Source organism: Dromiciops gliroides, chromosome 2 (genome assembly GCF_019393635.1).
Source record: "Dromiciops gliroides isolate mDroGli1 chromosome 2, mDroGli1.pri, whole genome shotgun sequence".
In the NCBI taxonomy this organism is placed as follows: Eukaryota; Metazoa; Chordata; class Mammalia; order Microbiotheria; family Microbiotheriidae; genus Dromiciops; species Dromiciops gliroides.
This window is the reverse complement of record NC_057862.1, coordinates 290,076,346-290,090,697: the sequence shown is the minus strand read 5'-3', so window position 1 is coordinate 290,090,697 and position 14,352 is coordinate 290,076,346. Positions and strand designations below refer to the sequence as shown.

The 14,352-nt window shown below is 35.9% G+C and overlaps 1 protein-coding gene across 1 annotated transcript in view; it reads left to right on the top strand.

The window, feature by feature from the left end:
- TDRD9 (tudor domain containing 9) overlaps nucleotides 1-14,352 on the top strand; it is a 256,016-nt gene that overhangs the window by 130,871 nt on the left and 110,793 nt on the right. The window contains exons 8-9 of the mRNA XM_043986132.1: nucleotides 8,977-9,080; nucleotides 13,896-13,960. Coding sequence (XP_043842067.1) covers nucleotides 8,977-9,080; nucleotides 13,896-13,960 — 169 coding nt within the window. The remainder of the gene's footprint in view (nucleotides 1-8,976; nucleotides 9,081-13,895; nucleotides 13,961-14,352) is intronic.

The following is a 14,352-nucleotide window of genomic DNA, read 5'->3' as shown; positions in this document are numbered from 1 at the left end:
TAGTGTTGACTTAATTGTTCTTTGAACATTTATTAGAATTCACTTTTTTTGTTGTTTGTTTGTTTGGTGAGGCAATGGGGGCTAAGTGACTTGCCCAGGGTCACACAGCTAGTAAGTATCAAGTGTCTGAGGCCGGATTAGAACTCAGGTCCTCTTGAATCCAGGGCCGGTGCTCTATCCACTGTGCTACCTAGCTGCCCCATAGAATTCACTTGTAAACCCTTCTCATCGTGGGTTTTTTCCTTTAGACATTCCCTTGTGGTGTATTGAATTTCTCTTTCTAATACTGATTGTTTTTTAAAAATTTATTTTTATTTTGCTAATATATGTATTTTGTATTTAAAATTATTTTTATATTTCTTCTTATTTGTCCTCTTTATTGGCTTATGATTGGTTAAAGTAGTTACCAATGATTTCCTTTATTTCATATTCATTTATTTTGGATTCCCTTTTATCAGTTTTGATACAAATAATTATTTTCTCCTTTTAAAATAAAATTAGCTCTTATCTGTTTTATTCATTTTCTTTTTTTAAAAAAGCTTCATTTTACAGGCAGTTTTCTGATGAGGAAACTAAAGCTATTTATTCCCATATGAAAAAATGCTCCAAATCTCTAATGATTAGAGAGATGCAAATTAAAACAACTCTGAGGTACCACCTGACACCTATCAGATTGGATAAAAAGACAAAAAAGGAAAATAATAAATGTTGGAGAAGCTGTGGAAAAATTGGAACACTAATGCATTGTTGGTGGAGCTGTGAACTGATCCAACCATTCTGGAGAGCAATTTGGAATTATGTCCAAAGGGTGATAAAGCTGTCCATACCCTTTGACCCAGCAATACCACTTTTGGGTCTTTTTCCCAAAGAGATCATGGAAAGGGGAGAGGGACCCACATGTACAAAAATATTTATAGCTGCTCTTTATGTGGTGGCAAGGAATTGGAAGTTGAGGGGATGCCCATCAATTGGGGAATGACTGGACAAGTTGTGGTATATGAATACAATGGAATACTATTGTGCTGTAAGAAACGATGAGCAGGAGGAGTTCAGAGAAACCTGGAGGGTCTTGTGTGGGCTGATGATGAGTGAGATGAGCAGAACCAGAAGAACATTGTACACAGTATCATCAACATTGTGTGTTGATCTACTGTGATGGACTATATTCTTCTCACCAATGCAATGGTACAGAAGAGTTCCAAGGAACTCATGATAGAAGAGGATCTCCAAATCCAAGAAAAAAAAAAAAGAGGAACTGTGGAGTATCTGAATGAACCATACTATTTCTTTTGTTTTTGGTGCTGATGTTTTTTCTATTTTGAGGATTTTCATCATTGCTCTGATTCTTTTCTTATAACATGACTAATGCAGAAATAGGATTAATGTTATTATGTGTGTGTGTGTATGTATATAAATATATATAAAAAACCTATATCAGATTAGCTGCTGTCTAGGGGGAGAAGGAGGAAGAAAAATCTGAAATTGGAAAGCCTGTATAAACAAAAGTTGAGAACTATCTTTACATGTAGCAGGAAAAAAATAAAATACTTTATTAATTATAAATAAATAGATAGATAGTTAGAAACTTTATCCTTCTTCTGAAACCTATTGTTAGATTTGCCCAATGCCTGTGAATATCATTCTATAAGAACAAAAAAACCCAAAGCAAGCAAGGCTGGCAAAACTTAAAAAAAAAAAAAAGCTTCATTTTATCAGTTTCTTTTTTATGTTTTATTAATCTCTTCTTTGATTTTAATAGTTTCAAATTTGATATTTAGTTGGTGTTTTTTGCTTTTCTAGTTTTTTAAATTGTATGCTCAATTAATTGATCCATTCTTTCTCTCCCTTTGCTAATGAAAGCGTTTAAAGAGAGAAATTTTCCCCAAAGTACTGCTTTAACTGGATTCCCAAAGTTTGGAGGTTTTTGTCCTTTAAGAAATTTTGTATTGTTTGTATACAATAATAAATATTTTTCTTTGATCCAACAGTTATTTCAGATTCAACTATTTAGTCTTCAATCAATGCTTTAAGTAGTTTTGATTGAATAAAATTGTTATTGTCATTAGTTAAGGATGTGTTTAATAATTCTGTTTTATATTTGTTGGTGAGGATATTATGACCTACTACATGGCCAGGTTTTGTAAAGTTGTTATGAATAATTAAGAAACATGCAATCTCCTCTTTGTTCCCATTGAATAATTTTACCAAATAGCTAATATATCTAGTTCATCTTTTTAAAAACCATTTACTTATTTAACATTCATTTTTTTTAAATTTGAGTTTAAATCCTTTCTCCCTCCAGCTTCTCCCCTAACCATAGAGAAGACAAGCTATATAATATCTGTTATACACATTTTCATATTGGTCATGTTATACTTCTCCTATTCCCTCCAAAACAAGAAAAAAAAAGTAAGTGGAAAACATTATGATTCAGTCTATAATCACTCTATCCATTCTCTCTCTGGAGGTGGATAACATTTTTCATCTTGAGTATTATCAGAGTAGCTAAGTCTTTTACAGTTGATCATCATTATACTGTTGCTGTTACTGTATATAATGGTCTCCTCTTTTTGATCACTTTACTTTGTATCAATTCATAGAAGTCTTCCCAGGTTTTTCTGAAACCATCCTGCTAGTCATTTCTCATAGCACAATAGTTTTCCATCACAATTATATACTACAACTTGTTTGATTCCCAGTGAAAGGGTATCTCCTCAATTTCAAGTTCTTTGCCACCACAAAAAGAGCTATTATACATATTTTTGTATGTATCCTTTTCATTTGATCTCATTGAGATACACACCTGGTAGAGGTACTGTTGAATATGCACAGTTTAAATAGCCTTTTGTGCATTTTGTTCTCTAGAATGGTAGGACTAATCCACAGCTCCACCAGTAGTGCATCAGTGTTCCTCTTTGTCTGTATCCTGTCGGGCATTTGTCGTTTTCCTTTTCTGTCATGTTAACCAATCTGATAGGTATGAGGGTGGTACCCCAGAATTGTTTTGATTTGCATTTCTCTAATCATCAGTGATACAGAGAATTTTTATATGATTATAGTAGCTTTGATTTCTTCGGAAAATGACCTGTTTATATCTTAACCATTTATCAATTGGTGAAGTTTCCTGCATTCCTTATAATTTTGGCTGCATTAGTTTTGTTTGTGCAAAACATTTACAATTTAAATTTCATAAAATCAAAATTATCTGTTGTACTTCTCATGATTCACTTTATCTCTTGTTTGATCACAAACTTTTCCCAGCAATTTTTGTCAGAGAGTGAGTTCTTGTCCCAAAGCTTTATATCTTTGCATTTATCAAACACTAGATTACTATGGCATCGAAAAAGTAACTTAGGTAGAATTGTCATTTTTATTATATTGGCTCATCCTATCCATGAGCAATTAGTATTTCTCTATTTGTTTGCATCTGTCTTTATTTGTGTGAAAAGTGGTTTGTAATTTCGTTCATATACCTGGGGGTGTCTTGATATGTAGGCTCCCAAGTATTTTATATTGTCTGCAGTTATTTTCAATGAAATTTCTCTTTCTGTTTCATCTTTTTTTTTGTTTTGTTAATAACATTAAAGAAAAGCTGATCATTTATGTAGGTTTATTTTATATCCTACAAATTTCTTGTTAATTGTTTCAAATAGTTTGATTCTGTAGGTTTCTTTAAGTAACTACCATTATATTGTCTGCAAAGGGTGATAGTTTTGTTTCCTCATTGCATATCGACTTATCTAATATTCTATTCAGGTCCTTAATTTCCTTCTTGTGTTTTTATTAGATTTATGTAGGTCTTAGAAGTGGGAGCAGCTAGGTGGTGCAGGGGACAAATCACCATCCCTGGAGTCAGGAGGATCTGAGTGCAAATCTGGTCTCAGATATTTATTGGCTTTGTGACCCTGGGCAAGTCACTTAACCCCCCTTGCCTCCAAAATAAAAAAGTGGTTCCTCGAGATCTTCCACTTTTACAATTTTATTTTCTATTTTCTTCTATGATTCAATACATTTTCCTTTAAGTTCTTAGAGAAAACACTGACATGCATATATAAGAATGAATATATGTTTATGTCTTGTACCTTTGAACACAATGTAGATGTTTTGCCAATGTATTTTTACTGTTGCTTTATCTGAAGTAATGATTGCTATACTTGCTTTTTTTAAAAAATCATTTAATGCACAGTAGAATTTGCTCATGTCTTTGAAATCTGCTTTCTAATACATTCTGTTATTTTCTTCTGATTTAATCCCATTCAGTTTCATGATTATTGTTAATTGGATATTTTCCTTCATCCTTCTCCTCTGCACTTTTGCTCCTCTGTGCCCCAGTCCCCTCTTATAAAGGTGATAAAAGAGGAATATGTTTACCACTAGTGATTTATAATTGAATTAATCTATTTGTGTTGCCCTTCCTCTTTCTTTTTCCCATCCCTGCTCTTGGTCACAACTTTTACTTCCTTTCCTTTTAATATGTGCTCTGTGTTCTACCCTCTGATATTTGGAGATTATTTTACTTGTGACTACTCTCTGTTATCTTGCCCTCCTTGAACCTCTTTATCCTCTCTCTTGGTCCCTTCCCATTTTGCTGATGAGTTTAATGTATTTCTTCCCCAAATTGTGGTGTGTGTGTGTGTGTGAGAGAGAGAGAGAAGGTTTTCAACCTTCCTTTTCCTTGTTTGGATGAAAATTAAGTTTATGGGATCACCTTTCTCTTACTCCTTCCTCTTGCTTTCTGCTATCCTATATTCCATTTTCCCTACCATTTTCTCCTCTTGAGACCATTAAAAACTTATACTCCCCCCCATTTCTCTGCCTATTTTATACAAATTTCTTAATGACTTTTAAAGGCATTGATTTTCTGAGAGGAAAGTAATTTCTCTTTCCCCTATAAGAATTTAAAATTTCATCAAGGGATGTGGCTCCACTAGATCTCACCATTTCCTAAATGCTCTACTTCCCTAAGTTGAAACTCATACATTCCCTGTTTGATCATAACCTCCTATTATTCCATTTCTCCCTGTGCCTCATTGAAGAGACCTTAGAGGTCATCTCGACCAACTTTCTCATTTTATAGATAAGGAAACTGAGACCCAGGGATGTTAAATGACATAGTCAATGTCACACAGATAGTCACTGGCAGAGCTATGATTTGAATGAGGTCCCTTTGAGATATATATATATATTTAGTGAGGCAATTGGGGTTAAGTGACTTCCCCAGGGTCACACAGCTAGTAAGTGTTAAGTGTCTGAGGCTGGATTTGAACTCAGGTATTCCTGATTCCAGGGCCAGTGCCCTATTCACTGTGCCATCTAGCTGCCTTGAGGCCCCTTTGATTTTACTATTGGTCATCTTAGGTGGAGTCCTAGAGTTGAGAGGCATGGTCTTTGAAGCTCTCTGATCTTTGAAGTGCTCTGGTCTTTGATGGTATCTTTTTTTTTGTTTTTGTTTTCTTTTTTGTTTTTGTTTTTTGGTGGGGCAATGAGGGTTAAGTGACTTGCCCAGGGTCACACAGTAAGCGTCGAGTGTCTGAGGCTGGATTTGAACTTGGGTCCTCCTGAATCCAGGACTGGTGCTTTATCCATGGTGCCACCTAGCTGCCCCGATGGTATCTTTAAGATGAAAATCATGGTATCTGAGGTTCTGTAGACCTGGGTAGGGTTGTCAAGCAATGGCATCTTTATGGCAGCTGTCCCAACTAGATTATGATTGATGATAGTATCTCTTTTGTAGTGAGGAAAAAATAATAATAGATTCCAGGACAGTTAAATTGGCAGATTTAGGGAGCAGGTCTCTTAGTCTCAACCCTCATCCTACCTATGCTATGTTTTTATTCTCACTGGCCAAATATACAGACTCCTAAAATGCTTCTGGCCTGGGATAATGAAGGGTATTTAATCACCATTTTTTTTAAAGACTGAAATGCAGTTTCAAGGTGATGTTGAGAATTATTCCTTTATAGGTATAAGTAACAATAATTATAGCTATTAAGTAGTATTTTAATGACTCTTGGATTTCTAAGTTGTGAACTCTTTTTGTTTGAGATGCCAGTGAGTTTTGCTTGATTCTTTGCAACAGTTGACTCATAATATGAGTGATGTCAACATAGTGATAAATCTATGTCTTAGACTTTTCATAGGCATTTGGAACACTGAAGAACAACGGTTTCATCAGAAATCAGAAAGTTGATCCCATTGAAAATGACTGGGGGGGGGGCAGCTAGATGGTGCAGTGGATAGAGCACCAGCCCTGGATTCAGGAGTATCTGAGTTCAAATCCGGCCTCAGACACTTAACACTTACTAGCTGTGTGACCCTGAGCAAGTCACTTAACCCCAACTGCCTTACTTAAAAAAAAAGAAAAGAAAAGAAAATGACTGAGGTTCAACATAAATCTTTTGTTTATACCAATTTGCTAATGATGCTGCATCACAAACCCAGTTCCTCTGTTGTGATATTTTATATCCTTGTAATTGTCCACCATGTACAGATCCATTCCCCTTTGAGTGATCCTCAACTTATTCCATAACTCACATGCATTCATCATCACTGTGCTGCTTTCCTTATCTGGAAAGATTATGGATGATTTCAGCACTAGTTTCTATTTCTTTTCTCTGGTTTCTATTTCTTATCTCTTATTTTCATCAGGTCTTAAAGGGAATAGGCTACAAGGAGATTGCTTTGAATAAGGAGTTTGTATAGTAAGCACTCTACAGGGCAGTAGCACGGTGGATAGAGCATTAGACCTTGAGTCAGAAATACTAGCATTCAAATCTCACTTCAGACACTTACTAGCTGTATGATACTGGGCAAGTCACTTAACCACTGCCTCCTTAAAATTGGAGAAGGAAATAGCAAACCACTCCAGTATCATTGCCAAGAAAACCTCAAATAGGGCCATGAAGAGTCAGACATGACTGAATTACTGAATAACAAATAAAGTACTCCATATTTTCAGTGCTCTCGTCTGCTGTTATTTTAATTTTTTTACTTTCATTTGTTGATTTCTTTCTTGGGAATTTCTGATTTTCACCTTGATTATTAAGCTGATTTTTTTTCTTTTCTATCTTATTTTTCTTTTGAACCATTCTAGAATTTCTTGATATTGTTGTATTCTGTTTATTTATTTTCTATTTCTTTTTTCTGTTGTCTTTGTTTTATTTGCTTTATGAGTATTTTGGCTATTTTTCTTCATAGCGTATTTTTTACATCTTTTTTTTTTCCCCCTAGATTGCTTATTTTTTGTTACGTAATTGACCAGAGTGCTCTAGTGGGTACCATTGGGATATCTGGAGAAAGTGAGAAAGGACCTCTAAGCAGATTTGGTAGACCCCTGTGAAAAATTTTGGGAGGTGCTATAGATGAGAGTCAGACAGAACAGGCAGACTTGTACAAGTTGCCATCAGCACCATTGGAGGGAACCTGCAAATTGATGAAATTGTAGATATATTTGAATATTTGAATGCTGGGAATGTATTATTTTCATGCTGTAAGAAACCACAAATGTGAAGAATTTAAATAAGCATGATTAGACTTTGCAGACTGCAATAAGAAGAGTCAGAAAGATATATTATTCACAATAACCACTAGAGTATCCAAGGAATGTGCAGCAAAATGACACTACTATGTAATTAGAATGACCTAGTTTCATTCCAGGGAGGTGTTAAGAAAATACACATTCCTCTTTGCAGATTTGGGGGAAGAGAGCTATGGGTATGCAGTATTGCAAAGAATTTAAGATTTGATCAATATGTTCACTGGCTTTGCTAAGCCATCTCCCCTTCCCCCTTTAAAATCTTTGGTACAATGGAAAGATTACTGGCAATAAGGTTGGGGGGGGGAATTGGGAAAAGAAGGTTGTGTAAAAACAAAAATCAATAAAAATAAGAATAGAGAATCAAGTATTAATACTGGAAAAAATATTTACTGTTCTTATCAGTGATAACATTTAGGATCCCCACTTTTTTTTTCTTTTTAAAATTTTTTTGGGAGAGTTGTTTTCTTATTCAGATTGTAAATCTTTTGTTTTTTTTGGATTATTCAATCCATTCACGTGTAAAGTTATGAATTAAGTTGAAATTTTTACCCTTGTCTTTAATATGACTTTTTCTGAATTAGGATTTTAAAAAATTCATACTCTTTAAAGATATTACTGTTACTTAAGTTAAATTCCTTCCTTCACTTCCCAGTTGATAAATAGTCAAAGGATATGCACAGGCAGCCCTTAGAAGAAATCAAAGCTACCAATAGTCAGATGATAAAATGTTCTAAATCACTTTTAAAAATTTTTTTTCCGAAATCACTATCGATTAGAGAAATGCCTCTCTTTCCTATTGTTATTTGGCTTCTGGCTAGCCCCTTGTATATTTCTAGAGAAGTAATTTGATTCTCATTGCATATATTGATTCTTATGCAGTTTTGTGCAAACTTCAGAATTTTGCCTGATTTTTATAATTACAGTGTATGCAGCTATACTTTTAGATAAATTTAATTTGGAAGCTGCATGGTCTGCCTTCCATTCAGAAAGCCATTTGACTAGACAATTAATTGTTTTTGCTCCTTTAGCTAATTATGGGTTGCTGATATTGTCAGTAGTAGTATTTGGTGCCATAAAGGGAGAGTTATTATGTACATGTGACCCCTTTTCCTTGGAAGTTTTCAGGCTTAGACAAATAATACCAACTTAGCTTAGCACTTAATGAATGAAAACAAAGAAATAAATGATTACTTTTTTCTCCTTGCTGTGAATCCATTTGAGAGACCATTTAACTTGGATCCACTAATTATGTCACTTTTGGAGTCTATCATTTAAGATGAATCAGGGCTTTGGGAGAAACTTTTGATCATTTTCACTATATGACTATATCCTGTTGGACATATAACCTAGAATGAGGATTTAAAATAATTTATCTGTTTAACTAAAAATAATTGTAGCATATATTTTCTGAGAAATTAATTCTCTGTATTTTTTTAAAGCTTCCTACACAGCTAATGGATGAGCCAATGATAACAAAAGAAATGTATGAAGTTGCCATTTCCTTGATTCAGTTGTTTGATGAATTGGATATGAAAGAGAATGGGTAAGAAAAGGGGGAGAATAACTTAAGAAAAATATTTTTTGCTCTAAATAATTTTTATAGTCTCTTATGATAATAATATGTAATAATATAATAGTATAGCCATAATTTATACCTTTCCTTTTTTAACCTTCTGACATTTCTTAGAAGTGTTTCATAGAGATGTTGGTTGAAATAGTGTAACTTGATAATTTTTTACTTCAAAAGGAAATTTGAACTGGTAGTTGTAAAAGTGGAGACAGCCTAAAGAGAGTATTGAAACAGCTTTTCAGAGATAGAGAAGTCATATGTCTATATTAGACTTAAATGAAACTTAAGAATTACATTGATTAAAGAAACCATCAAAACTGATTGTCTTTATTTCTGGCTTTTTTCTAATAAGTTTTTTTAGCATTACAGATAGTCCCCATTTTATGAATACATCACACTTTAAAAGTTGAGTTGCTTGAAATCTAGAATTCATTTTCTCATAGAAATAGTGTTGGAAAATCGTTCTTAGTTTTGGAAGCAACCTCTGTGGGAAAACTTGATTCAAGTTTCATCTTGGGACTTGGAGAATCAGAAATATGAGGAACGATGTTTGTATACTCCAGTATGATACCATCATTGCAAACTTAAAAAATATGTGATGATGAACAATGAATTCAGTAATAGTTTTAAATGAATTTTATGTATTATCCATTACCAAATTGTACATTTGAAAAGTAGTAATACTTCTATTTGGGATACCTTATTCCATCTACTGAAAGCATGTTTTATTATTTTACTGAATCATGCTGTATATTTTGTTGAAGCTTAAATAAAGTTAAGAAAAATAATGATTGCTACCCATAGATGTGGACTGCTGAAGGACTTTGTGAGCTGCTTTTGCCCCTGCCCAAAGACCATTGTGACCACTGTTTTCTGATGGCACCTTTTATTTTAATTCTTCCCTGTCTCTAACTTTTTTTTTGCTCTGAAAATGCCAGTCCCTGCCTTATTTTGTTTGGGGAGGAAGTTATGTATGAGGAGATGAGTGTACTGTTCTAGGTTTGGAAAAATCAGCTGTTATTTCAGATTGAGTAGTGTTTTTTGTGTCTCTGTGTCTGTGTCTGTGTCTGTCTGTCTCTGTCTCTGTCTCCTCTCCCCCTCTCCCCCTCACCTTCTCTCTCTGCTTGCCCTGGCTGCCCTTACTTACTTCTTTGGGTGTATCCAGTCAAGCCATGTTGTCATCCCTTAGGTGTACCAATTAAAAGGGCCTATTGCTTTCACTATTACATGGCTTATTACTTCTTCCATGAGGTTTCTTTAAGTTCCAGAAACAGCGTGGTAGTAGGTTTAGGAGTAGTGAGGCAGAGAAGTAGATGAAAGGATAGACTTTATGAAAGGGGAAATTTTGGATTCTAGATCATGAAAGTAAAAGAATCATGTGATTTATGAATGGGAGTTTTGGACTTTAATCGACTGTGAGATCACAGTGTTTTAGAGAGTATCATTTTGTTTATTGAAAGTCCCTTTGTATGACCACAGTGTTGGAGGTGTCATGGGGAAAATGGGGTAGGGGGTTTGGGAAGGGGATAGGGGTTTGGGGTCCTTAGGAATTCCTCTTTAAAGAATTACACCCTCTTGCACACAAAAGCAATTAGAATAAGATGATAGTTTATTTCAGGGCTGAGGAAGGGAAAGGGAAGGGAAGGGAAACCATGAAAGAAGTCCTTGGACTTCTCATGGGGAGAAAGGCATGGCACAGAGAGAGTGGCTCTGAGATACCAATCTCCTCAAGCAGGAGACAGGCAGGTGGTCTCTATAAGAGGATTGATGGGGGTGACCATCTGACTGTGGAAAGTTCCTTTAGTGAGGGAGGACCATCCCCCACTGGTGGTGACTGGGGGAATTGGGTGAGGGGTGGCTGTGGATCTCTCAAGCCATCTCTTTCCTCAGGACACAAAGGAAGCAGCTACGGGCCCATAACAGAGGTGAAGAGAAATACTGTGAGCCTGGCACTAAACCATTGAAAAGATGAAGAATGACTTGAGAAGAGGGGGCACTTAAGATTTGGACAGGATAATAGACATAGATGAAGTAATTCTCAAAGGGAAGACATGTTACTCAGGGATGGCCTAAAAAGGTTAGGGAGGAGCAGGGAGCATACCTTTAGCTTCCTCTTGGCCTAATATGTCTGGGTGGGTGTGTTTGTGAGAGAAGGTACATATAATATTGGGGATGCTAGTCAAGGATGCAGTGTGTTCTGAGAGGAACGTGGTTTCCTGAGGTGCAAGAAAGTAAAAAAGAGTATGTGAGGGGGTGGCTAGGTGGCCAGTGGATAAAGCACCAGCCCTGGATTCAGGAGTACCTGAGTTCAAATCCAGCCTCAGACACTTGACACTTACTAGCTGTGTGACCCTGGGCAAGTCACTTAACCCCCATTGCCCTGCTCCCCCTCCCCCCCAAAAAAGTATGTGAAGAAGAGATCTGGAACAGTAATTGGTTTACAGTAGAATGGAAGCGGGGCGGGGTTCCAGTGGGCACAATGGAAAGACAAGTAAGAGTAGGATTTTGATTTGAGGGAAGTATGGGGCTAAGATGGATGGGGATTCAAGAATAGGAAGTGATAATAGGGGTTTTTCTAGATAAGTGAATAACAGGAATTAAGAAAGAAGTAAATGAAAGGGGTTTTGGCCTTAAGTTAGGAAAATTCCATTCATTTACTTCTAACTCCTTTAAAAATGGTGAAAGAGAATACCTTGAGTTTGTTTTTCTCAAAAAAGAGAGAAGAGGGGCAGCTAGGTGGCACAGTGGATAGAACACCAGCCTTGGAGTCAGGAGTACCTGAGTTCAAATCTGGCCTCAGACACTTAACACTTACTAGCTGTGTGACCCTGGGCAAGTCACTTAACCCCAATTGCCTCACTAAAAACTAAAACTAAAACTAAAAAAGAGAGAGAGAGAGAGAGAAGAGATGAGTTTGGTTTTCTGCATGAGTTAAATACCTCTTAATTGGGTCCCAAGCCACCTAGTTAAAGATATCTCATATATGAGGCATATAAATATACCTCATAAAGATAACCTCAAGTTTTTCTGTTCTCTAGGAGCATACACCCTTAGAAACTTCTGATTCTGTTTTCTCAGGTGTTTTTAAAAAATGCCCATTGCCTGCCACATTGTTTGGCACAGTAGGTGTTTAATAAATACTTGTTGGTATTGATTGATTGACTCTTCCAGGGGCTCTGAGTCTCCAATAGCATCGGCTTTGATATACTTTAAGCTTCCAGAGATTTGAAAACTCAGGTTTTTATGAGTTCTGCATCATAAACCCTCATGTACCAGGTTTCCTGCCCATAAGTCATTAATTCATCAAACTTCTGTTATGCATCATCATGTCTGTTGCTATTAATATGAATATATGAATCACCTGGATTTGATGGAGGTACCTTATTATCCAAAAGTATTTATTTATGAAACCCTGGATTAATAGGAGCAAAATGTCCTTTAACTGAACTCCAAACTGAACCCAGATAGCTAGCTGATAAAAGTCCCTACCTGTGATCATGTTATTTATTTCTTCTTGGGACAAAATAAAATTGGTGTTATGTTTTTTCTGTTTCTTATCTGGTTTATCTTGTAGGAGATAGCATGTTCTCTGATCTGGTTAGTAGGAGAGTAATTCTTTGATCTGTTTTGTAGGAGGACAGGTATGGAAACTAGGAGAAATTATAAGATATTATAATTTCTCTGATCTGTTTGTAGGAGACAGGCAGATACAAAAAACTATATTTTAATATTCAGCATTGCTTATTACAAAATCAAAAATATAATTGTTCTTCCCTTCATTCTCCTGAGGGACACAATACATGTAGAGATTAATAAATATAAAGTAATTTGAGGTGAGAAAGAGTAAGCACCAAAGAGAATCAGAGAAAATTTCATAGCTGAGGTGATACCTGAGATGAGCTAGAGATAAGGGAGTATGTATTACTGACATTGGGGACAGCCTTCAGGAAGATAGAGGGAAGAGGGGGAATGCTGAGTTCAAGGAACTCTACTACTGTCTGGTAGAGCTAGAGTGTAGAGGACTCATAAAACAAAGCTCAGAATGCAAGTTGGAACCCAGCTGTGGAAGGCTTTAAATGCTAGCTTGACATGTTTTTACTTTATCTTAAAAGAAATAACTCTTTCCATTGTGCTCCACTGGGTTGAGTTCTTAATGCAAGTTGTTTGAGCTTGCTCAGTTGGTGCTGCACTTTATAAAATTCTAAAAAGAGGCTTTCTTTTTTTGTTTGTTTGTACTCTGCCCTGACTCATGCCTGTGCTAATGTATGCTTCTCTGATAATTTATTTTCATTGTTCTCTTGACATTTATTTTTCTGACTCTTAAGAGTCCTTGTCATTATCATGATGGAAATGATGATGATGATAATGTTAAGGCTTACATTGATATAGCACTTTAAGGTTTGCAAAGTGTTTTACAAATATCCCATTTTATCCTCACCACAATCCTGGGAGGTAAGTTTCCCCATTTTATAGATGAGGAAACTGAGGCAGACAAGTTAAATGAATTCTCCAGTCACATAGCTAGTAACTGTCCATGGTCAAATTTGAATGTCTTGACTCTAGATACAGTGCTCTATCCTCAGAACTATCTTATAATCCTAACTCCATAACTGATTTTGTTGCTTGACTTCAGACAGTTCACTGTTTCAGTATTTTCATTTGTTCATTGAAAGTATTTGTTGGGCAAAATTATCTCTAGTTTACTTCCAGCTGTAACATTGTGATATTTATGATACAGTGAAGAAAATGGGCATATAATATTTTTTCATATCACATTTTTACTTTCAGGGACAAGACCTTATTGAGTACCAACTTTGTGTCAGAACGCAGTAGTGTCTTGGTTTTTTTGCCAGGTGGGTAATCATTTGTTATTTTGCTTTTGGTAGAGGAGAAGGCATTTGATTAGGTGTGAGGGGAAAAATTCATCCTCTTCTCAATAATTCTCAGGAACTCAGCAGCGAGGTGACAAAGGCTTTATTTTCTTCTCATGATAAGGAGGCACCCTAGTGTGCAGCTAGTGGGTGCCCAGAAAGGGGGCTCGCAGGCCCTGTTTTATACCTAGTCTCTAACGCAAATGGACCCTCCCCTTTTCCATCAATGGTCCAATTACTCAAGGGTTACAATCTATGTGCAAAAACTAGCTAATCGGAACGCAGTATTCCCACCCCTCTTCCTTGTATGGGCATGACTCAGGAGTGGACGTTATACTTTCTTATATGGACACAACTCTGGTGCGGACCTTATT